Raw genomic sequence first — 24,749 nt, 5'->3', positions numbered from 1 at the left:
CTCACACGGGCAAGTTATACGTTGCGTTGTCAAGATGTAAGTTCAAACAAAGAATCAAAATTCAATGCGATCTTGAAGAAAAGTTCATTCCAAATATTGTTTTTACTAAAGTTTAAAAGTGAAAATAATGCATTTGTAACAGTTCCCATGAAAATAACAATCTTTTAAAATTGTACATCTGGTTAACCAAACCCGCGGGTGGGGGCAGAGCCCCCTAGTCTTGTGTCTGGAGTGTTGTGAGCGCATGACTGGATGACTTCACGTGTGCGACACAAGTGGCCTGAGAATTTCTCTTGTTTTCTTCATTTTTGACGTCGTTTGCTGTTGTTCAGCGTTTGTCTCCACAGATGTCCTTGGTGTTTTTTAAGCAGGGGGGTCCCGAGTGTTTCTCTGCAGTGACTCCCAGCCACACGGGGTGAGTGACATGACGTGGTTGTTTTTGGGTTCTGCGTGGTTGTTAACTCGGGCCCCACTCTTCTTCCTCACTCGATTTCAGGGCCCCGCCCCAGTGATTCACTTCCATTCTGCCATAAGCGCGGTGGTGAGGTGGGCCGCTTGTCCTTGGGCTGGCGGTTTGCTTTTCCAGATCGTTCTGAAGTTGTGAGTTGTGCTTTGAGCTCCACGGTCTGCGCAGGCCACTCAAGTGATACAGCGTTGGATGTGCACAATCGCCCAGAACAACAGTTCTCAACGAGTGGGTCGAGACTTTTGGGGCGGGGGGGGGGGGGGGATATCGTGAGATACCCTGATGATTGCACTCGATTAGACCCCTCAGACATCTGTGATCAATTCATCATGGCGGACCCCTCCCCTGTTATAAAGAATGTGCCCAGTTCACCAAGGTGGACCTTAGCCCCCCACCTCCCAACCCAATCCCAGTTCTTAGGATCACACTTGACTTTCCATGTGGAATCCAAACCTCTGCCTTGCTCAAATAAATCCATCCTCCCTCACTGATGATTGTGTGCTCAGTTCACCCCATCCAGTGCTCTAACAATCACGCTCAGCTGACAGTGGGGAACATCTGCTGTCACACCCGCGCTCAGCTCACCAAGGTGGACCACAAATGACTTTAACAATCACACTGGACTCACCATGGGGAACCCCCCCTCACCCTGCTCTAACAATAGTACTCAAATAAACCCCACCTCCTGTTCTGACAGCCATGCTCAGTTCACTCAGGGGGTTTAAAGCCCCCCATCTGCTGCTCTCATGCACGCGCTCAGTTCACTAAAGTGGACCACAAATAACTTTAACAATCGCTCTCACCTCACCATGGGGAACCCCCCCTTGTTTTAACAATAATGCTAGAATAAACCCCCCTCCCCTCACAATCTGACAGTCATGCTCAGTTCACAAAAGGGGGTTAAAAGCCCCCCATCTGGTACTCTCATGATCGTGGACCACAAACCCCCCCCCCCCCCCTGCACTCGACTCACCATGGGGCACCCCCCCCACCACCACCCTGCTCTAACAATAGTACTCAAATAAACCCCACCTCCTGTTCTGACAGCCATGCTCAGTTCACTCAGGGGGTTTAAAGCCCCCCATCTGCTGCTCTCATGCACGCACTCAGTTCACTAAAGTGGACCACAAATAACTTTAACAATCGCACTCACCTCACCATGGGGAACCCCCCCCCCCCGTATTAACAATAGTGCTAGAATAAACCCCCCTCACAATCTGACAGTCATGCTCAGTTCACAAAAGGGGGTTAAAAGCCCCCCATCTGGTGCTCTCATGCTCGGGGACCACAACCCCCCCCCCTGCACTCAACTCACCATGGGGAACCCCCCCTACCACCCTGCTCTAACAATAGTACTCAAATAAACCCCACCTCCTATTCTGACAGTCGTGCTCAGTTCACTCAAGGGGTTTAAAGCCCCCCATCTGGTGCTCTCATGCACATGCTCAGTTCACTAAAGTGGACCACAAACCCCCCCCCCCACCTGCTCCAATGATCACACTCAATTCACTAAGGGGAACCACCCCCCCAATTGCTCTAACAATAGTGCTTGAATAAAAACCCTCTCACAATCTAATGGCCATGCTCAGTTCACTCAGGGGGTTTAAAGCCCCCCATCTGGTGCTCTCATGCACGTGCTCAGTTCACTAAAGTGGACCACAAATAACTTTAACAATCGCACTCACCTCACCATGGGGAACCCCCCTGTTTTAACAATAGTGCTAGAATAAACCCCCCTCCCCTCACAATCTGACAGTCATGCTCAGTTCACTCAGGGGGTTTAAAGCCCCCCATCTGGTGCTCTCATGCTTGTGGACCACAAATCCCCCCCCCCCCACCCTGCACTCGACTCACCATGGGGAACCCCCCCCCCACCACCCTGCTCTAACAATAGTACTCAAATAAACCCCACCTCCTGTTCTGACAGTCGTGCTCAGTTCACTCAGGGGGTTTAAAGCCCCCCATCTGGTGCTCTCATGCACTAAAGTGGACCACAAACCCCCCCACCCCTGCCCGAATGATCACACTCAATTCACTGAGGGGAACCTCCCTAGAACTCGAGGGGCATCTCTCTTGGTGGGTTTCAAAGACACTTACATGGGGAAAAAGTGTGTGATGGCACCAGAATGGTTGAGAGCGACGGCTCTAGAATGTCCTGGTCTGCTGTAGCTCTGAGGTTGCCCTTCAGTAGGATTAAGGGGGTCTCTCTGAAGCCTTCACAAACAGCCTCTGGCCCTTATTCCTCCTCCTCCTCCATTAATCCTTACAGCTGGCACTGTGCACTCTGGCTGGTAGTCTTCTCCTGGCATCCCCAAATCTAAATTTGTCCATCAGACCACCTGATGGTGTTGTGTTAGTCACCCTCACTGCTGCCCAGCCGTCATGTAGGGTTTCTTCTGATCTGGACGTTGTCTGTATTGGGGTTTTGCCGATGAAGACTCAGTTTTACTTTTGTTATGGGCACCACCATTTTGTGAGCCCCGGGGGCTGTGGGAGATTTTCAGAGCTGGTGGGGGGGTCTGACATCACTAACATGATAAGAGGAAGCTCAGCTCTGGCTGCCATTTCGTATCTAACTTCCTAATGAAGACCTCCTTTTCCATCTTCTCAGGCGTCTGGGTTTCGTTTTTCGGTTTGGCCAAAGTGACCTGTGGCTTTGATCTCCGTGTGCATTTTTCACGACGTCTACTCTTCTGGTCCATCTCTCTCAATACACTTTGTTACCGTCCTCGCTGTGTTTCCACTGCTCCAAGGTCCAATGGCAGTGTGTTTTCCAACTCTGCAGCAGACACTTGGCATTGCATATGGTGGTCCAAGTCTTGTTTACATCTTCTTGGCCATGCAAGCCTACTTGACAAAGTTCCCGATGATCAGTTCTTGTGCCGTGGAACGATACTCATAACCCGAGGACAGGCGATTTATTCAAAGATTCAACACTTGGAGGTCCCGTTCTGTGATTTTGTGCGGACCACCACTTCCCAGTAAGACCAGGGCAGACGTCTGATAGACTGTTGGCCTTGTTGGACCAGAGACATCTTGTGAAGGTGGCACATTGAAAGTCACGGAGCTCTTCAGTGGCCCTGTTCTGCTGACAGTGCTCGCCTATGGAGATTACTGCGCTGTCTGCTCAATCTCAGGGGCCATTAAGTGAGGCTCAAATAGCCAAATCCATCAACCACAATGAGGGTCCACGTATTTTTGGCCAGGCTACCTGGTAACTTATTCCACATTCCTGTTTCTCTTGAGAATAAAATATTTAAAACATACGCAGCTTGACCTAAAATCTGGAGCCAAAATCTGTTTCATGTTCCCAGGACAGATGGGAGAGCAATGTCCATGAGGTCCTCCATGTTTAGATCTTTCACCGTCTTACAAGTGACCCTTACATGAAGTTTACATGGACCATAGGCCACCAGCAGGGCTGGAGCTTCTCAAGTCTTTGGTCAGTTATTTGCTGAGGACCGACTGTTGTGGTCCGGTGCGGGACAGAGTCTCTGTGTTTAGTAGACCCCGCCCACAATGGGTTGGTCTTCCAGCATGAATATTTTTGCCCCTCCCCCACCCTTTCTAAAACCCTTATAAACAAGCCAATGCTGACCTGGAAGACACCCACCCGCCTGCCTGCCTCCCTGACGCCAGCACAAGCCCACCGCAGCCCCTAAGTGATGTGGGCCGTGATGTGACGCAGGTACTCTCCACGCGTTGTCGTGTCACTCGGGAACACAGCCTGGCAGAACTCGCAGACTTGAGAGTTCAGGGTGATGTCTGACAGCAGGAGGCCTCCACGGCTCAAGAGGTCACTGTCCAGGTGGTATCCGGGGGTCCAGTGAGTCTGGGGGAAGAGGAACAAAAAGGGAGACATGAAGATATCTGAAGATTAAGACAAGATAGATAGACAGACAGATGTGAAAGGTGCTATATAATAGATAGGTGTGAAAGGCACTATATGACGTGCGAGGTTTTCAGTTCCACTTGGTCCAGGCTGATGATTACTTTCGTTATCATCTGAATTTGCACATTGATTATTTTTGTTCTTTTTTGTCTTCTTTTCTCTCCAACGATTTCGTGTCTCTTTTCGACACTGCTCTTTCTTCTTCGCTTAGTCTTTGACGTGCTATCTAGAACGTTTAACATTTTTAAGAGATGGGAGCATATGAAGTCCATCCATCCATTACCCAACCCGCTATATCCCAACTACAGGGTCACGGAGCCCACCGCAGTCTATCTATCTATCATATAGTGCCTTTCACATCTATCTATCTATCTATCTATCTATCTATCTATCTATCTATCTATCTATCTATCTATCTATCTATCTATCTATCTATCTATCAGTAGGACATGTTCTTCAGTCCCATGATGCACCTGGTTGCTGTCCTCTGCACAGCCTCAAGTGCTGCTGTGTCTTTCTTGTAGTGTGGTGACCAGAACTGCACACAACACTCCGGATCTATCTATCTATCTATCTATCTATCTATCTATCTATCTATCTATCTATCTATCTATCTATCTATCTATCTATCTATCTATCTATCTATCTATCTATCTATCTATCTATCTATCTATCTATCTATCTATCTATCTATCTACCTTCGTGCCAGCAAAGCAGCGGGTCCAGATGGAGTATCGCCACGACTGCTGAAGGTCTGTGTGTTGGAGCTGGGGGGTCCTCTACAGCGCATCTTCAACCTGAGCCTGTAACAGGGGAGAGTCCCGAGGCTTTGGAAAACATCTTGCATCACCCCAGTCAGTCCCAAAGGTATCACGTCCTAGTGAGCTGAATGACTTCCGGCCTGTTGCTCTGACATCACATGTGATGAAGACCATGGAGAGGCTGCTGCTTCACCACCTTAGGCCACAGGTTCAACACGCCCTCGACCCTCTGCAGTTTGCATATCAGGAGAAGGTGGGAGCGGAGGATGCCATCATCTACATGTTACACCGATCCCTCTCTCACTTGGACAGAGGCAGTGGTGCTGTAAGAATTATGTTTCTAGACTTCTCTAACACCTTCAACACAATCCAACCTCTGCTCCTTAGGGACAAGCTGACAGAGATGGGATTAGATTCATACCTGGTGGCATGGATCATGGACTATCTTACAGACAGACCTCAATATGTGCGTCTCAGGAACTGCACGTCTGACATTGTGGTCAGCAACACAGGAGCGCCACAGGGGACTGTACTTTCTCCGGTCCTGTTAAGCCTATATACATCAGACTTCCAATACAACTCGGAGTCCTGCCACGTGCAAAAGTTTGCTGACGACACTGCTATCGTGGGCTGCATCAGGAGTGGGCAGGAGGAGGAGTATAGGAACCTAATCAATGACTTTGTTAAATGGTGCAACTCAAAACACCTACACCTGAACACCAGCAAAACCAAGGAGCTGGTGGTGTATTTTAGGAGGCCCAGGCCCCTCATGGACCCCGTGATCACCAGAGGTGACTGTGTGCAGAGGGTGCAGACCTATAAATACCTGGGAGTGCAGCTGGATGATAAATTAGACTGGACTGCCAATACTGATTCTCTGTGCAAGAGAGGACAGAGCTGACTATACTTCCTTAGAAGGCTGGCGTCCTTCAACATCTGCAATAAGATGCTACAGATGTTCTATCAGACGGTTGTGGCGAGCGCCCTCTTCTACGCGGGGGTGGTGTGCTGGGGAGGCAGCATAAAGAAGAGGGACGCCTCACGCCTGGACAAACTGGTGAGGAAGGCAGGCTCTATTGTTGGCACAGAGCTGGACAGTTTAACATCTGTGGCAGAGCAACGGGCACTGAGCAGACTCCTGTCAATCATGGAGAATCCACTGCATCCACTGAACAGGATCATCTCCAGACAGAAGAGCAGCTTCAGAGACAGACTGCTGTCACCGTCCTGCTCCACTGACAGACTGAGGAGATCGTTCCTCCACCAAACTATGCGACTTTTCAAATCTATCTATCTATCATATAGTGCCTTTCACATCTATCTATCTATCTATCTATCTATCTATCTATCTATCTATCTATCTATCTATCTATCTATCTATCTATCTATCTATCATTTCCAGAGAAATTGCAGTTGGCTGCCCTACCAGAAGGTGGCGCTCTCGATTGACCACTTGGCCTACGTCCCTACCCTCAGCTTATCGGGAACACCAAAAACAACTCCTCCAGGGCACTGACCGCCGCCAGATCTCAATGCCATTCAAATTTAATCAACAACACTCCTGGAAACTCCAAACAACTTGTTCCGTGATAAATCGTTTACTCAGTCTTCACACCTACGCCTGTAATAACTTCACAGAGGAGCAGTGCAATAATTTGATTGAATATTTTACCTCTAAGGTGGACATCATCTGCTCCTCATTGTCTGCCTCCAGCCCTCCATTGCTGGATGTTTCTACCCCAAAGTCAATGGGCTGCCTTTCCCAGTTCCTCTGTACCACAGCTAAAGAAGTTGAGGACGTCATACAGAGGATGAGACCTTCAACGTGTCCATTGGGCCCTTTTCCTACTCCTCTGATAAAAGCTAATGTGTCAGATATAAACCCTCTTATTGCAGATATCATTAATCGCTCTCTCCAGAGCGGCTCAGTCCCACTGGCCTTGAACACTGCAAAAATTAGACCTCATTTTAAAATATCCTCATTGGATCCTGAAATGATAGCAAACTATCGTCCAATCTCCAACCTTCCATTTTTGGCAAAGGTTGTTTTGGTTCAGCTTCAGGATCACCTCAAAAAATTCAATCTGTTTGAAAAATTTCAATCTGGTTTCTGAACTTCTCACAGCACAGATACAGCCCTAATCAGAGTCACCAATGACCTCCTGATGGCTGCTGACCATGGCTCTCCATCACTCCTTATCCTCCTGGACCTCACAGCTGCATTTGATATGGTAGATCATAATATTCTACTTCATCATCTTCACTATACAATTGGACATTCTGGCATTGCTTTAGAGTGGTCCGAGTCCTATCATACAGACAGGACTGAGTATGTGGCCTTGGGAGATGCTAAATCTCATACCCACACTGTCACCTGTGGAGTCCCACAAAGATCAGTCCTTTAATATCTACAGTGGTGTGAAAAACTTTTTGCCCCCTTCCTGATTTCTTATTCTTTTGCATGTTTGTCACACAAAATGTTTCTGATCATCAAACACATTTAACCATTAGTCAAATATAACACAAGTAAACACAAAATGCAGTTTGTAAATGGTGGTTTTTATTATTTAGGGAGAAAAAAAAATCCAAACCTACATGGCCCTGTGTGAAAAAGTAATTGCCCCCTGAACCTAATAACTGGTTGGGCCACCCTTAGCAGCAATAACTGCAATCAAGCGTTTGCGATAACTTGCAATGAGTCTTTTACAGCGCTCTGGAGGAATTTTGGCCCACTCATCTTTGCAAAATTGTTGTAATTCAGCTTTATTTGAGGTTTTTCTAGCATGAACCGCCTTTTTAAGGTCATGCCATAGCATCTCAATTGGATTCAGGTCAGGACTTTGACTAGGCCACTCCAAAGTCTTCATTTTGTTTTTCTTCAGCCATTCAGAGGTGGATTTGCTGGTGTGTTTTGTCCTGTTGCAGCACCCAAGATCGCTTCAGCTTGAGTTGACGAACAGATGGCCGGACATTCTCCTTCAGGATTTTTTGGTAGACAGTAGAATTCATGGTTCCATCTATCACAGCAAGCCTTCCAGGTCCTGAAGCAGCAAAACAACCCCAGACCATCACACTACCACCACCATATTTTACTGTTGGTATGATGTTCTTTTTCTGAAATGCTATGTTCCTTTTACGCCAGATGTAACGGGACATTTGCCTTCCAAAAAGTTCAACTTTTGTCTCATCAGTCCACAAGGTATTTTCCCAAAAGTCTTGGCAATCATTGAGATGTTTCTTAGCAAAATTGAGACGAGCCCTAATGTTCTTTTTGCTTAACAGTGGTTTCCGTCTTGGACATCTGCCATGCAGGCCGTTTTTGCCCAGTCTCTTTCTTATGGTGGAGTCGTGAACACTGACCTTAATTGAGGCAAGTGAGGCCTGCAGTTCTTTAGACGTTGTGCTGGGGTCTTTTGTGACCTCTCGGATGAGTCGTCTCTGCGCTCTTGGGGTAATTTTGGTCGGCCGGCCACTCCTGGGAAGGTTCACCACTGTTCCATGTTTTTGACATTTGTGGATAATGGCTCTCACTGTGGTTCGCTGGAGTCCCAAAGCTTTAGAAATGGCTTTATAACCTTTACCAGACTGATAGATCTCAATTACTTCTGTTCTCATTTGTTCCTGAATTTCTTTGGATCTTGGCATGATGTCTAGCTTTTGAGGTGCTTTTGGTCTACTTCTCTGTGTCAGGCAGCTCCTATTTAAGTGATTTCTTGATTGAAACAGGTGTGGCAGTAATCAGGCCTGGGGGTGGCTACGGAAATTGAACTCAGGTGTGATACACCACAGTTAGGTTATTTTTTAACAAGGGGGCAATTACTTTTTCACACAGGGCCATGCAGGTTTGGATTTTTTTTTCTCCCTAAATAATAAACACCACCATTTACAAACTGCATTTTGTGTTTACTTGTGTTATATTTGACTAATGGTTAAATGTGTTTGATGATCAGAAACATTTTGTGTGACAAACATGCAAAAGAATAAGAAATCAGGAAGGGGGCAAATAGTTTTTCACACCACTGTATATGCTACCCCTGGGTCACATCATCCGCAGGCATGGAGTTTCATTCCATTGCTATGCCGATGATACGCAGCTCTATGTGAGACTGGATTTGACTTCTCTTACACCTCCATCAACTTGGATGAGATTGAGGCCTGGATGTCCAAGAACTTCCTCAAGCTGAACAGCACCAAAACTGAAGCTCTTTTAATTGGCACCCCCCCCATCAACTTCATTCCTCTGTAAATTGTATTTCCTTTTCTGACCGTACCATTACCCTCTACCCTTCTGTTGCAGATCTGGGTGTCAAGTTAGACTCCCATCTGTCATTTGATACACATGTCCATCACCTTTGTAAAATTGTATTCCTTCATCTCCGAAACATAGCCAAACTCCGTCCCCACCTCTCCCTCTGTGATGCTGAAAAGCTGGTTCATGCCTTTGTCTCCTCCAGGTAGGACTATTGTAATGCACTCCTCATCGGGATACCCAACAAGAGCCTTCAAAAGCTCCAACAAATTCAAAATAGTGCTGCAAGAATCCTGATGAGGGGGCAGAAATATGAACATATCTCACCAATCCTTAGGTCACTTCATTGGCTCTCTATCCATCTCCGTATCGAATACAAACTCTTTGTTTACTCACCAGTGCATCCATGGAAATGCTCCACAATACCTTAAAAATCTCCTTATATTACAATCCACTACAAGAAACCGTCACCTTCTCCCCCCTGTGACCAAACTTCATACAATGGGTGACTGAGCCCTTGCAGTTGCTGCTCCACGGCTCTGGGATGTCCTACCAGAGAGCCTGAGAACACAGCAGATGGTGGGCTGTTTTATAAAACAGTTAAAGACTTTCTACGTATTTAAGAAAGTTTATTAACAAGAACGCTATAATTATTGTTGTTTTATCTCTGTTGTTATCTTGCTTTGCCTTTGTTTAAACTTTTTATGTAGCACTTTGAGATTTACTGCTAATGTAAAGTGCCCCTATAAATAAAATGCATTATCTCTTATATATATTTCTCTTCTGGTTCATCCTGCTTCCTCTTCTAAAGTAGTCCCGCGCACACGTAGCTGACACGGCATTTCTCGATTCCTATTCCCGCTCTTCCAAACCCTTCTCCACGCTGCCTGAGGCCTCCCATACACCTCCACGCCACTTTTCTCGATTCCTATTCCTCCTTCAGACTAACACGTTCCCCCGCTCCTCTCTCATGACCCCATTGGTGTCACGTCACCACCCAATATCTAGCCTGACCGCATGACCTTTCACTTCAGCCATGTGTGCGCCTGGGAGTCTTTTCCGTAGCCTGCTACAGTAACGTATTCTGTCGACCATTGGTATTAGTTTCGCTCCTTCGTATTTTCGTTATACTGCGATGGTTGTTTCCTAAGCCTGTTATTAAATGAGCGACAGTATCTTCTCTGTCGATGGGTTTTTGTACAACGTCATCTCTATTCCGGGATCCGGCAACTGCCTGTCATGCACCATACTGGCCTGCTGAGCGTAATCCAGCCAACAAGTACTCGAGGTGCTGCCATGACGGTAAAGTAGCTTTACCACCTTAGCGGGAGCCACCTGTGTCTTTACAACAGCTTCTTACACAGCAAACATCAGAAGGTAAAAATGATCGTCAACACATTCGAGAATACAACTCTTCTCTAGCGTTTGCTTCCATGGGTGCACAGATAACTCAACCTCCTGGCCACGGACCATACTGTTTTAAAATACACGGGCAGATTGATCACCAAATCTCTCCACTGTACGCTAACACTTCTACCTCTCCAGGATATGGACAGCTGTATAGTCCATCCAGAAAGTATTCACAGCGCGTCACTTTTTCCACATTTTGTTATGTTACAGCCTTATTCCAAAATGGATTAAATTCATTTTTTTCCTCAGAATTCTACACACAACACCCCATAATGACAACGTGAAAAAAGTTTACTTGAAGTTTTTGCAAATTTATTAAAATTAAAAAAACTGAGAAATCCCATGTCCATAAGTATTCACAGCCTTTGCTCAATACTTTGTCGATGCACCTTTGGCAGCAATTCCAGCCTCAAGTCTTTTTGAATATGATGCCACAAGCTTGGCACACCTATCCTTGGCCAGTTTGGCCCATTCCTCTTTGCAGCACCTCTCAAGCTCCATCAGGTTGGATGGGAAGCGTCGGTGCACAGCCATTTTAAGATCTCTCCAGAGATGTTCAATCGGATTCAAGTCTGGGCTCTGGCTGGGCCACTCAAGGACATTCACAGAGTTGTCCTGAAGCCACTCCTTTGATATCTTGGCTGTGTGCTTAGGGTCGTTGTCCTGCTGAAAGATGAACCGTCGCCCCAGTCTGAGGTCAAGAGCACTCTGGAGCAGGTTTTCATCCAGGATGTCTCTGTACATTGCTGCAGTCATCTTCCCATCCCCACAGCATGATGCTGCCACCACCATGCTTCACTGTAGGGATGGTATTGGCCTGGTGATGAGCGGTGCCTGGTTTCCTCCAAATGTGACGCCTGGCATTCACACCAAAGAGTTCAATCTTTGTTTCATCAGACCAGAGAATTTTCTTTCTCATGGTCTGAGAGTCCTTCAGGTGCCTTTTGGCAAACTCCAGGCGGGCTGCCATGTGCCTTTTACTAAGGAGTGGCTTCCGTCTGGCCACTCTACCATACAGGCCTGATTGGTGGATTGCTGCAGAGATGGTTGTCCTTCTGGAAGGTTCTCCTCTCTCCACAGAGGACCTCTGGAGCTCTGACAGAGTGACCATCGGGTTCTTGGTCACCTCCCTGACGAAGGCCCTTCTCCCCCGATCACTCAGTTTAGATGGCCGGCCAGCTCTAGGAAGAGTCCTGGTGGTTTTGAACTTCTTCCACTTATGGATGATAGAGGCCACTGTGCTCATTGGGACCTTCAAAGCAGCAGAAATGTTTCTGTAACCTTCCCCAGATTTGTACCTCGAGACAATCCTGTCTCGGAGGTCTACAGACAATTCCTTTGACTTCATGCTTGGTTTGTGCTCTGACATGAACTGTCAACTGTGGGACCTTCTATAGACAGGTGTGTGCCTTTCTAAATCAGGTCCAGTCAACTGAATTTACCACAGGTGGACTCCAATGAAGCTGCAGAAACATCTCAAGGATGATCAGGGGAAACAGGATGCACCGGAGCTCAATTTGGAGCTTCATGGCAAAGGCTGTGAATACTTATGGACATGTGCTTTCTCAATTTTTTTATTTTTAATAAATTTGCAAAAACTCAAGTAAACTTTTTTCACGTTGTCATTATGGGGTGTTGTGTGCAGAATTCTGAGGAAAAAAATGAATTTAATCCATTTTGGAATAAGGCTGTGACATAACAAAATGTGGAAAAAGTGATGCGCTGGGAATACTTTATGGATGCACTGTATGTTTGTGACACAGCGCACGCTACTGAAGTACACTTACAAAATAAAGCAAACTCTGCATGCAGCGAAGATGTACTTCTCCAGTTAGATTCCATGCTCAGAACCATCAACCCCTTCACTAAATCATACAAACACATGCATGAAATCGCTCAGTCCAATCCAACAGCATCTGTACGAATGGTTTTCAAGGAAAACCCTGGGCAGGATTTATGAAGATACAATGCCCCGACATTGCAGCGATTTTCATCGGAGAAGATGGTGAAACGCCTGCCGAAAGGGACATTTGCATCTATCCCATACGTAACTCCTGTAAACAGATTTCCACGCTCAATATGAATTGCAATCCTATGGTTTTCCCACTTTTATTCCCTTACGGAGACATTGGCTGGCACAAACATTTACAACATGTTCCCGATAAAAGAACCGCCAAATGAATAAGGCTTACTCAACGCCAATTTTAGGCGTACAGATTAGCAATGAGGAATACATTTAGTACAGGGGTGGGCAAAGTTATTCCTGGAAGGCTGCAGTGGCTGCAGGTTTTTGTTCTAACCCAATTGCTTAATAAGAAGCACATATTGCTCAAGTAACACTTCTGCTTCATTTTAGTTATCTCCTTCATTAAGATTTTGAACCCTTATTGCTTATTTAAGTCTTAAACAGCTGCATTCTCAGTTTTTAATTGCTCCTTATTAGCAATAAGATGCAAATGACAAAAGAAACCAGCAGTTATCCATTTTGCTTGTTAGCCTTTACACCTGTGTGTATTTATTGTGCACTGTTTGGTTTAATTAAATACTTGGAAGGAAAGAGAAGAGAAAAAAGTGAAGGACTGAGAATTACTCGTCCGTTTTACACTTCAAAGTATTTGGATGATATCCTTAGAATGGAAATAAAATCTAGGATATGAGAATGACTTGACATAGCAGAGTTAAAGCACTAACAAGCCATGAAATGTAAATATTGGCAAAGATTATTTTCTAATTAAGCAACTGGGTTGGAACAAAAACCCGCAGCCACTGCGGCCCTCCAGGAATGAATTTGCCCACCCCTGGTTTAGCATTTTGCACTCCAGTGGCAAACTATTCCAACAGTACGTCATAGATGCGTATGTTAAAACAGAGGGTGCGCGTCTCGACTATCTCAGAGTACATCAACAAGATCTGCGCGTTGAACTATCAGACGCACTGCAAGCAAACGCTGAAAATAACAACATACATGTAGGCAAAATGATCAGATCACCGTCCACATTTCCAGGAAGTCCAAGATACATGCAACAAAACTATCAGGATGCCATGGCCATAGTACGTAAATTCGGAAAGCCTGATTTACTTATCACTTTCACATGTAATCCTGCTTGGCTGGAAATTCTACATGGACTGTCGGATACCCAGAGACCGGAGCACAGACCTGATATTGTAGTACGAGTCTTTTGGATTAAGTTTAAGGAATTACTTAGAGACATTCTACAACAACATCTTTTTGGGGTTGTTAATTGTTTTCTAGAGTTAGATCTTTCGAATCATTATCTGTCGTCTCCACCAAAACACCTATTCACAACTGCGTCTTTCAAGAAGCATTTATTTCTTCTTGATTTCTGAATTCCTTTCTCACCGTTTTCCGTTCCTATTCTTACACCGGCGTATGCTATTATTAATGAGCTGGAGATTGAGATCATGGGAGTAGAGCCGTGGACCCCCCTGCATCGAGAAGATCTAATTGCGGTGGTTCAGGCACCAGAAAAGACCCAGGCAGAGACCCCAGAGAAGACCCAGGGCTTATATCTCTCAGATGGATTGTGAACACCTGGTGGTCCCACAGTATGAGTTGGCGAATGTGGCTAGGGGGTTGCGCTTCTCTCGAGATTATTATATCAAAAGACCCATCCATCCATCCATTTTCCAACCCGCTGAATCCGAACACAGGGTCACGGGGTTCTGCTGGAGCCAATCCCAGCCAACACAGGGCACAAGGCAGGAACCAATCCCGGGCAGGGTGCCAACCCACCGCAGGACACACACAAATACACCAAGCACACACTAGGGCCAATTTAGAATCGCCAATCCACCTAACCTGCATGTCTTTGGACTGTGGGAGGAAACCGGAGCGCCCGGAGGAAACCCATGCAGACACGGGGAGAACATGCAAACTCCACGCAGGGAGGACCCAGGAAGCGAACCCGGGTCCCCAGGTACCCACTGCGCCACCGTGCCGCTATCAAAAGACCCCTAATACAATAAACCTTTAATTTGAACCTGGGACTTGTGTCACTGTGGTTGAGTCCTAGGGTTTGGGGTGCTGCAGTGCCCCCTAGTGGTCACACAAGTTTACATTTGTTGTGTCAGAAACGCAGGAGGCATTCAAAGTGGACGTAGTCAGAAAGTTTAGGGACCCCAATATCCGCAGGCGCCAGTATAAAATGCAGCGGTGGGCTACTAATTTTTTTAAATGTTTAAAATATACTTCACTTTATGAAGCCGTCATTAATTTATTCCATGAGTGTGAAGAAATAATTTTGACTTATGAAATCCCCAGAGTTCTCCATTTGAAGACCCCAGTGGTGGGGTCCACCCCGGCGTACTCACCTGGTTTGGAGACCCGTGCTGAGTCTTCTCTGCCTCCCTTTGCATCAGGTGGTCCTCACTTGGTTTTTCTGGAGCGCTCTGCCATGTGCCACCACCTCCAGGACAGCCGAGTGGCTCTTGTGTCCTGCTTCCCTCACACAGGCAGGAGGGTCCTGCAGAGGTGGGGTGTCCCTTTCTTTCTGGTGGGTGTATCTCCAGCGCTTTCACACCATTGGTCAGGGTACTTGACTCTGCCATGGCTGCGGGGTGTTGGGCGTAGGGAGGGGCAGCGGCAACAAATCCAGGAGCGGGACTTCTGGAAAGTGGGGCTCCAGGTTGGGGAAAAGCCCGCTTGGAGCAGCCGTGGCCCACATCTGAGCACTGGACGGGCAGAGAAGTCGGGGTCTTCATGTCTGCATCCTTAGTGAGCAACCCTGGAGATGGCAGAAATGGGAGAAAGAAAATGAGAGGGTGAAGCACGCAAAGGGGCAGACTGGTGGCTTAAGTTGGGTTTAAAAACAGGGGCACAATCTGCAGGCTGCTCTACAGGACTACAGTTCCCAGCATGCCTTGCCAGTGTCAGCACTGGTAGTGTCACCCAGGGAGGCTGCCACCTAGGGGGACAATGTAGTCATTGCCAGATTGTCTTAATGCCCCACCACCAACCCGTCCTTCCACCACGGTGGTCTCCTGGCCGGTTATTGTTCCTCAGTCCAACCCTGCTGGGTTGCCAGTGTACCCACTGCTACACTGGCATCTCCTGCCACCCCCATAGCTAAAGCAGGGAACACCCTGTTTTCAACTCTGGCACACATAAGGGACATCAAACCGACATCCTGCCCATTTGCTACCCAAGCCTTCCAGCAAGTTAGAGGAAGAGAGTCTAACCTGGCAGGGAGTGCCATCCATTACAATATATTACATACAGTTAGGTCCATAAATATTTGGACACACACAACTTTTTTCTCATTTTGGTTCTGTACATTACCACAATGAATTTGAAATGAAACAACTCCGATGCAGTTGAAGTGCAGACTTTCAGCTTTAATTCAGTGGGGTGAACAAAACGATTGCATAAAAATGTGAGGCAACTAAAGCATTTTGTGAACACAATCCCTTCATTTCAGGGGCTCAAAAGTAATTGGACAATTGACTCTTTGGCTATTTCATGGGCAGGTGTGGTCAAGTCCGTCGTTATGTCCTTATCAATTAAGCAGATAAATGGCCTGGAGTTGATTTGAGGTGTGGTGCTTGCATGTGGAAGATTTTGCTGTGAACAGACAACATGAGGTCAAAGGAGCTCTCCACGCAGGTGACAGAAGCCATCCTTAAGCTGAGAAAACAGAAAAAACCCATCGGAGAAATTGCTAAAATATTACGAGTGGCAAAATCTACAGTTTGGTACATCCTGAGAAAGAAAGCAAGCACTGGTGAACTGAGCAATGAAAAAAGACCTGGACGTCCACGGAAGACAACAGTGGTGGATGATCGCAGAATCATTTCCATGGTGAAGAGAAACCCCTTCACAACAGCCAACCAAGTGAACAACACTCTCCAGGGGGTCGGCGTATCGATATCCAAGTCTACCATAAAGAGAAGACTGCATGAAAGTAAATACAGAGGGTGCACTGCAAGGTGCAAGCCACTCATAAGCCTCAAGAATAGAAAGGCGAGATTGGACTTTGCTAAAGAACATCTAAAAAAGCCAGCACAGTTCTAGAAAAACATTCTTTGGACAGATGAGACCAAGATCAACCTCTACCAGAATGATGGCAAAAAAAAAAGTATGGAGAAGGCATGGAACAGCTCATTATCCAAAGCATAGCACATCATCTGTAAAACACGGTGGAGGGAGGCAGTGTGATGGCTGCCAGTGGCACTGGGACACTCGTGTTTATTGATGATGTGACACAGGACAGAAGCAGCCGAATGAATTCTGAGGTGTTCAGTGACATACTGTCTGCTCAAATCCAGCTACATACAGCAGTCAAAGTGATTCATGATACAGATGGACAATGACCCAAAACATACAGCCAAAGCAACCCAGGAGTTCATTAAAGCAAAGAAGTGGAAAATTCTTGAATGGCCAAGTCAGTCACCTGATCTTAACCCAATTGAGCAGACATTTCACTTGTTGAAGACTAAACTTCAGACAGAAAGGCCCACAAACAAACAGCAACTGAAAGAAAGCCGCTGCAGTAAAGGCCTGGCAGAGCATTAAAAAGGAGGAAACCCAACATCTGGTGATGTCCAGGAGTTCAAGACTTCAGGCTGTCATTGCCAGCAAAGGGTTTTCAACAAGTATTAGAAATGAACATTTGATTTCCAGTTATGTCATTTGTCCAATTACTTTTGAGCCCCTGAAATGAAGGGATTGTGTTCATAAAATGCTTTAGTTCCCTCACATTTTTATGTAATCGTTTTGTTCACCCCACTGAATTAAAGCTGAAAGTCTGCACTTCAACTGCATCAGAGTTGTTTCATTTCAAATTCATTGTGGTGATGTACAGAACCAAAATTAGACAAAAGGTGTCTCTGTCCAAATATTTATGGACCTAACTGTTGTGGAACTTGACCCAGACACAGACAGGCAGACACGTTAGATTTACCCCGCACACATTTATTGAGGTGTTCCATATTTACAAATCACTCACAGACCCCCAATACCCCTCAGTCCAGGCCAACACAATGCCTTCTCTCTCTGTCTGTCTGTCTTCAGACCGCCTCCTTCTCTCCTCCACAGACCTTGTCCTTCTTCCACCCGACTCAAGTCCATCTCTGAAGGGAGGCGGCCCCTTTAAATAAGCACCCTGATGTGCTCCAGGTGTGTTCCCAGCAATCTCCCACCAACACGCCCCAGTGTGGCAGAAGTGCCGGCTGTCTCCACCGGAAGCACTCTGGGTGCCCCTTCCGTGTTCCTCTTCCACCCAACACTTCCTGGTGTGGCCAAAGTGCTGAGGTCCAGGGTCCTCCAGGTATTGGGGTCCCCCTGGCGGTGACCACGGGCCCCTACAGGGTCAAGCTTCCCAGCTCTGTACCCGTGGCCCCGAGGGCGGTCGCCCCCTCGAGGTCTGGAGGAGGCACAAGCCCTCCTCCGATCTTCACGGGCGCCCCGGCTGGGTACCACCCCCATCCGGGTACCACACTGTAAATATATATACAGTGCTCCAAAAAAATGAAAGGACTACTTTGAAAACCCATCTGCTCTCAATGCTGGCTCTCTCTACTGCTATGGACTGATATGGTGATGTGTGAGGAACAAAAGGATGATGAAAATGATGAACCTACAGGGGGACACCACGAAAATCAATGGGGGGAAAAAATGATGGGGCAGGCAGGCAAGAAAGTCCATTTGGCTGAAATGTCATTGCAGCAACTCCAAATCGTACTCAGTAGCTTGTATGGCCCCCCACCCCACGCCTGACAACGTCCTAATGAGACGACAGATAGTGTCCTGGGGGATCTCCTCCCAGATCTGGACCAGGGCATCACTGAGCTCCTGGACAGACTGAGGACCCAAACATAATGTCCCACCCAGAGTTGTTCTATTTGATAGAGGTCAGGCGAGTGAGCTGAGGGGGGGGGGGTCAAGGTGCCCCCCGTTGTCTGGCCTGTAGAGGTCTGTGTGTCTCTCCATGGATAAGCCTTCCCAGATAGACCATCACTGACCCACCACCAGACCGGTCCTGCTGAACGATGTCACAGGCAGCATAACGTTCTCCACAGCTTCTCCAGAGCCTTTCACGTCTGTCACATCTGCTCAGGGTGAACCTGCTCTCATCTGTGAAAAGCACTGGGCACCAATTCAGGTATTGCAAATACCAATCGAGCTCCACGGTGCCCACTAGAGGACGTCGGGCCCTCAGGCCACCCTCATGAAGTCTGTTTCTGATTGTTTGGTCAGAGACATTCACACCAGTGGCCTGCCTGCCTGCTGGAGGTCATTTTTGTAGGCTCTGCCAGTGCTCATCCTGTTCCTCGTTGCCCAAAAGAGCAGCTAGTGGTGGGTCCCGCTGATGGGTTAAGGGCCTTCTACGAGGGGCCCTGTCCAGCTCTCCAAGAGTAACTGCCTGTCTGTCTCCTGGAATCTCCTCCATGCCCTTGAGACTGTGCCTGGAGACACAGCAAACCTTCTGGCAATGCGACGTATTGAAGTGCCTGCCATCCTGGAGAAGTTGGACCACCTGTTCCACCTCTGTAGGGTCCAGGTGTGGCCTCATGCTACCAGTAGTGACACTGACCGCAGCCAAATGCAAAATGAGTGAAAAAACAGATGAGGAGGGGAAAATGTCAGTGGCCACCCTCCACCTGTCAAACCATTCATTCCTGTTTTGGGGGTTGTCTCATTGTGGCCCCTCTAGTGCACCAAAGCAGCTGAAACTGAAGAACAAGCCCCCCTGCTACTTCACTGAGCAGATCGATAGCCCACAAGTTTCATTGACTTGATGCTATACTCTCATTAAAAGTGGTCCTTTAATTTTTTTGAGCAGTATATTTATACACACACACACACACACACACACACACACACACACACACGCTGTGCCACTTGTCTAAGGTGGGTTGAAATCTAAATAGTCAACACAGACCTCACTGTCCTCAGCATTAGCAGGGCACCATCTATTGGAATGCATGTAGTAATGCAAGTAGTAATTGTCATGCACTTCCAAAAATGCCCACTAGAGGCGGATATCACCATCAAACCCTAGCTTTTAATAGGGCAAACATGGAGTCTTTATTAAAAAAAAGGAATAGCAATCACAAAAAAGCTCCATGGAGCACAAAGGTCAAATTTCCTGTAACAAAAAGACAATTCAAGTGACAATTCAAGTCCAAGAAAGTCCAAATACGGAGGTCAAAACTCAAGTCGAAACTCCTGAAATCCAATAGAAGAACAGTAAATAGAAGTAATCTCACCCACTCCCAAACACAACTACAGTGGACCACCATGAACTGTGGGAGACCCTCCAGATTTATAGGCAGAGGGCAGCTCCTGGTGGTGATCGGCAGGTTGAACCCCTCCACCCCCACCTCTTGGGGGACCACCCACAACATACGATTGAAGCATAAGCACAATCAATAGTAAATAAGCATAAGTAACATGAATTAATGCAATTCATGAGGAGGAACCGTGACTGAGACATACTGTAAATCGTAATAAATCCTAATAAATGCATTGCATTTGTTATTCCAACAGATGGCGCATCACAAACATTTGTAGTAACGCTTTCATTACTACAAATGTTTGTGATGCGCCATCTGTTGGAATGCCAGAAATGTAGTAACCTGGCACTAATCCCGTTATTTGATTTTTGATTTTGATTTGATAGACTTTATTCATCCCCGAGGGGAAATTGTTTTGTCACATCACCTTTTGGGGGGGGGGGGGGGGGGGGGGGGGTCAGAGTGTAGGGTCGGCCATTGTACAGCGCCCCATGGAGCAATCTTCAGGTTAAGGGCTCTGCTATAGATTCACATAGAAATCTGGAATCACTGGTCGAGCTTCGTTCCTACCCCTCCCTGTCCTTCTGTTGGTTTTCCACCAGGCAGGACAGCCTTCGTTGACCTCTTGCCATCAATGAGTCGTGGCTGCCCAACACCACGTTGGTGGGTTTGTGGTCTTCTCTCTCCCCTTGAACTGATGCCTGTAGACCTGACCCTGAGTACCCGACACATCTTGCCGTTTTGGAAATGCTATGCCCGAGTCGTCTGGCCGTAACGTTTTTGCCCTCATCAAAGACAGGTAGGTCTGTCCACCTGCCCACTCCGTGGACTACTAGCTCCTCATGCCAGCTTCCTGCCATGAGCTGTCGGCGCCAATTGCCTCGCGTCGGAGTGCTTGGGATGTTCTGGCTCATCGGCGTATGTCACATGTGAAGTATTGATCTCTTTATTTATTTCTTAAATGTTTTAATCGCATTTCGGCCAACACTTATGATGAGCCCTGGAAGTTTGAATTTCACTCTACTGTGGACACACACCACAAACTTGACTGGAGCACACTCAAGCAGAGGGCAAGGTCCAGGGGTGGCCTGTAGCCGAGTGTGAGGGTCTGAATCTCCAAGACCGAGGCCGTGGTCCTCAGCGGGAGATCAACACGTGGATCAGAGGAGCAGCATCAGCAACAGTGTGGACACTGAACCGGTCAGTACAAGCCGTCCAAACCTGAGCTCATAGTTCTCAGCCAGAAGAGGGCAGAGTCCTGTCTCCAGACTGAGGATGAGGTGCTACCTCAATCAGGGAAGGTTAAGTGTCTCGGGGTTCTTGATCGCGAGTGAAGGAAGAAAGGAGCGAGAGATCAGCAGATGGACTGGAGCAACATCAGCAGCAGTGTGGACACTGAACTGGTCAGTACAACCCGTCCAAACCCGAGGTCATGACTCTCAACCAGAAGAGGGACGGGTCCTGTCTCCATGTTGAGGATGAGGTGCTACCTCAAGTGGAGGAGTTTCAGGTATCTTAGGGGGTCCTGATCACAACTGAAGGAAAAATGAAGCGAGAGATCAACAGGCGGAGTGGAGCATCAGCTGTAGTGTGGATGTTGAACTGGTCAATACAAACCCGAGGTCATGATTTTCATTCAGAAGAGGGCAGAGTCCTGTCTCCATGACTGAGGATGAGGTGCTACCTCAATTGGGGGTCTTGTTCACGAGTGAGGGAAGAAGGGAGCTGGTGGACTGGGGCAGCATCAGCAGCTATGTGGACGTTGAACCGGTCAGTACCACCCATTCAAACCTGTGCTCATGGTTCTCAGCCAGAAAAGGGTGGAGTGCCCTCCCCAGGTTAGGGATGAGTTGGTGCCTCAAGTGAAGGAGTTCAGGTATCTTAGGGGGTCTTGATCACAAGTGACGAAGAGAGCGGGAGACTGGAGCAGCATCAGCTGTAGTGTGAACATTGAAATGGTCAGTACAACCCATCCAAACCCGAGGTCATGACTCTCAGCCAGAAGAGAGCGGAGTCCTGACTCCATGTTGGGGATGAGGTGCTACCTCAAGTGGAGGTGTTTAGGTATCTTAGGGGGTCCTGATCACAAGTGAGGGATGAAGGGAGCGAGAGATCAACAGGTGGAGTGGAGCAGCATCAGCAGTAATGTGGACATTGAACTGGTCAGTACAACCCATCCAAACCCAAGGTCATGACTCTCAGCTGGAGATCAATACGTGGATCAGAAGAGCACCATCAGCAGTAATGTGGACATCATACCAGTCAGTACAACCCGTCCAAACCCGAGGTCCTGATTCTCAGCCAGAAGAAGCTGAAGTCCTGTCTCCAGACTGAGGATGAAGTGCTACTTCAACTGGGGGTCTTGTTCACAAGAAGGGAGCAGGTGGACTGGGACAGCATCAGCAGCTATGTGGACATTGAACCTGTCAGTACCACCTGTCCAAACCCGAATTCATGGTTCTCAGCTGGAGATCAGCAGGTGGATCAGAGGAGCAGCCTCAGCAGCTATGTGGACGTTGTACCGGTCATATCGTGGTGAAGAAAGAGCAGAGCTGAACGGTGAAGCTCTCGATTTACTGATCCTACCTTCTCCAATGGCCACAAGCTGTGGGCGGTTGGCACTGGTGACCAAAAGAACTCGGCTATGGATACAAGTGGCAGCGATGAGCTTCCTTTGCAAGGTTGTCTGGGCTCAGCCATAAAGGAGAGAGTGAGGAGACATTTGTGAGGAGCTCACAGTGGACCGCAGCTCCACCACATGCGCCTTGAGTGTGGGAAAGGCGCTATATAAATCAAATATATTACTAATATTATTATTATTATTACATCTAGTGGCCCAAAAAACTTGAATGTGGACATAAATGGCGGATCCTTTGCTGGGTGTCTGGGCTCAGCCATAAAGAAGAGGCGAGGAGCTCACAGAGAGGCTGCTGCTCCTCCACATCACAAGGAGCCCATTAAGGTGGGTGGGGCATCTGGTTAGATGCCCCCCAAACAGAGATGTTTCAGGCTCGGGGCAGACCCCAGGACCCCCGAAGAGATTCAACCACTCAGCTGGACTGGGAACACCTCAGGAGGAGTTGGAGGAGGTGACAGGGGACATCAGGTGCATCTCTGCTGAGACTGCTGTCCCCCGTGACTTGGACTGGCATAAGTGGCAGAAAATGGATGGCTGGCTGGGTGCTAAAGCATAAAAATAAAAAATAATAAATAACGCTTGAGAGAAAGACATAAACCATACGCACAGATTTCCAAACCGTAACCTCTAGAGGACAAGGAAAAGGCTGTGAAAATAGAAAGCTAAGCCGAGATGACGACAGACAACCGACGCGAGATGGCGAGATACAGAAGTGGCGCTGCCTGCCTAGATGGGGCTTCCCACAACTGAGAGCCTCCAACAACCCACCAGGGCTACTCTTTAACCCTTCGGCTTGCCCAGTTTGGCCCATAGCTGCTACCGTTCGATGTCACCGGTGGGCTTCTGCATTCCCATTTCTCTATTGTGGAGTAGCTTTACTTCCCAGTTTGGCCCATCACCACCAGGGCAGGAACTCGGTTGCCCGTGTAAATCAAAAAGAGCAAGGAGCCGTGAGGCTTTAGATCTGGCAGCCCCACCCCTCACCACCCGTTGTAAAGCCCGTGACACCCTCACCATGTGACGCCCATGAAGAAGATGGCGGGTACCGTTGTGCAGGTCCCGGCTGGCAGAGATCCGACTCAGCAACTCGGCCTGTCGCAGGCACAGCGCCCGGAGCTGGACGTACTGGTCGTAGAGCTGCATGAACGCCTCCTCCATGGCGTCCTTCCCTGCTGCTGCTTCTTCTTCCTCCTTGCTGCCCGCCCGTCTCAGTTCAGCTCAGCACACTGAAGCAGAAAGAGGAAGGACGTTGGGGTTCTTTGCTTTTTATTTTTTTTTTTTAGACACACCGACTGCCCCGTTAACCGCAACGCTGGCCGACATCTGCTTTTATTTCCCTTTTCGACAAGCGTCACAAACTTCCCCATCTGCAGCAATCTTGCATGGCAATGGCACCCCCTGCAGATCTCTGTGCAGGACATGAGGGGCACTGGGGGGGGGGGCAAAAACCTTCCTACATGATCCATGACTCCGCTAAACTGATGGTCCTGGGTCCCGGTGGGGGGGTTGGGGGCATCTGCAAGGTGATGGGACAGAAACGTTGCTCGTACATTCTGGACGCTCCTCAAGGTAGATCTGAGCAGGCTGGCCTATAAGGTCCTTCATGCCACGCATCTGGTTTGGCTTCTGATTGGACATCAGTGCCTCAGAGTGGCACAACGGCCCTCATGGCCCAAACATCTCCAAGTGTCCCATGATGGAGTGAAACAGTGAAAACTTCACCAGGATTTAGGAGAGAGCCGTCTGTGGCCACAAGAGGGTGCCACTGAGCTCCAAACCCCTGTCACAATGCCACCCAACACAATTCTGGGTTCAAATAAAGCATTTTTATTCCTTACTAACACAATTATAACAACAAGATAGCTGAGTGTCAACCACACCCCCCGGCCCCCCAAGGAGGGGGTGGAGCGGCCCCTTTCATCTCAGATCAGGTGCTAGGATACAATCCATTTGGAAGTACTTCCGGGTCATAGAAGATGGATGAGGGCCCCAACTGGGATGGTGGGGGGTTTCCTTGACCCACCCAGGGGGCCGTAATGGAAGGAGGGCATGGATGGCAGTGCAACCCAGCTGGGGTG

The 24,749-nt window shown here is 47.9% G+C and overlaps 1 protein-coding gene across 1 annotated transcript; it reads right to left on the bottom strand.

The window, feature by feature from the left end:
* Positions 1 to 2,444: 2,444 nt before the first annotated feature.
* On the bottom strand, positions 2,445 to 24,074 carry zgc:113184 (uncharacterized protein LOC553745 homolog). Its single transcript, XM_028791858.2, has 3 exons — positions 23,718 to 24,074; positions 15,111 to 15,523; positions 2,445 to 4,298 (listed from the first exon to the last, which is right to left on the bottom strand). Exons 1-3 carry the CDS (start codon positions 23,827 to 23,829, stop codon positions 4,125 to 4,127), a joined length of 699 nt encoding a protein of 232 aa, XP_028647691.1. The 5' UTR covers positions 23,830 to 24,074; the 3' UTR covers positions 2,445 to 4,124.
* Between the last annotated feature and the right edge of the window lie 675 nt (positions 24,075 to 24,749).

This window comes from Erpetoichthys calabaricus, chromosome 3 (genome assembly GCF_900747795.2).
Source record: "Erpetoichthys calabaricus chromosome 3, fErpCal1.3, whole genome shotgun sequence".
Taxonomy (NCBI): Eukaryota; Metazoa; Chordata; class Cladistia; order Polypteriformes; family Polypteridae; genus Erpetoichthys; species Erpetoichthys calabaricus.
This window is presented reverse-complemented; position numbering and strand designations above follow the sequence as displayed.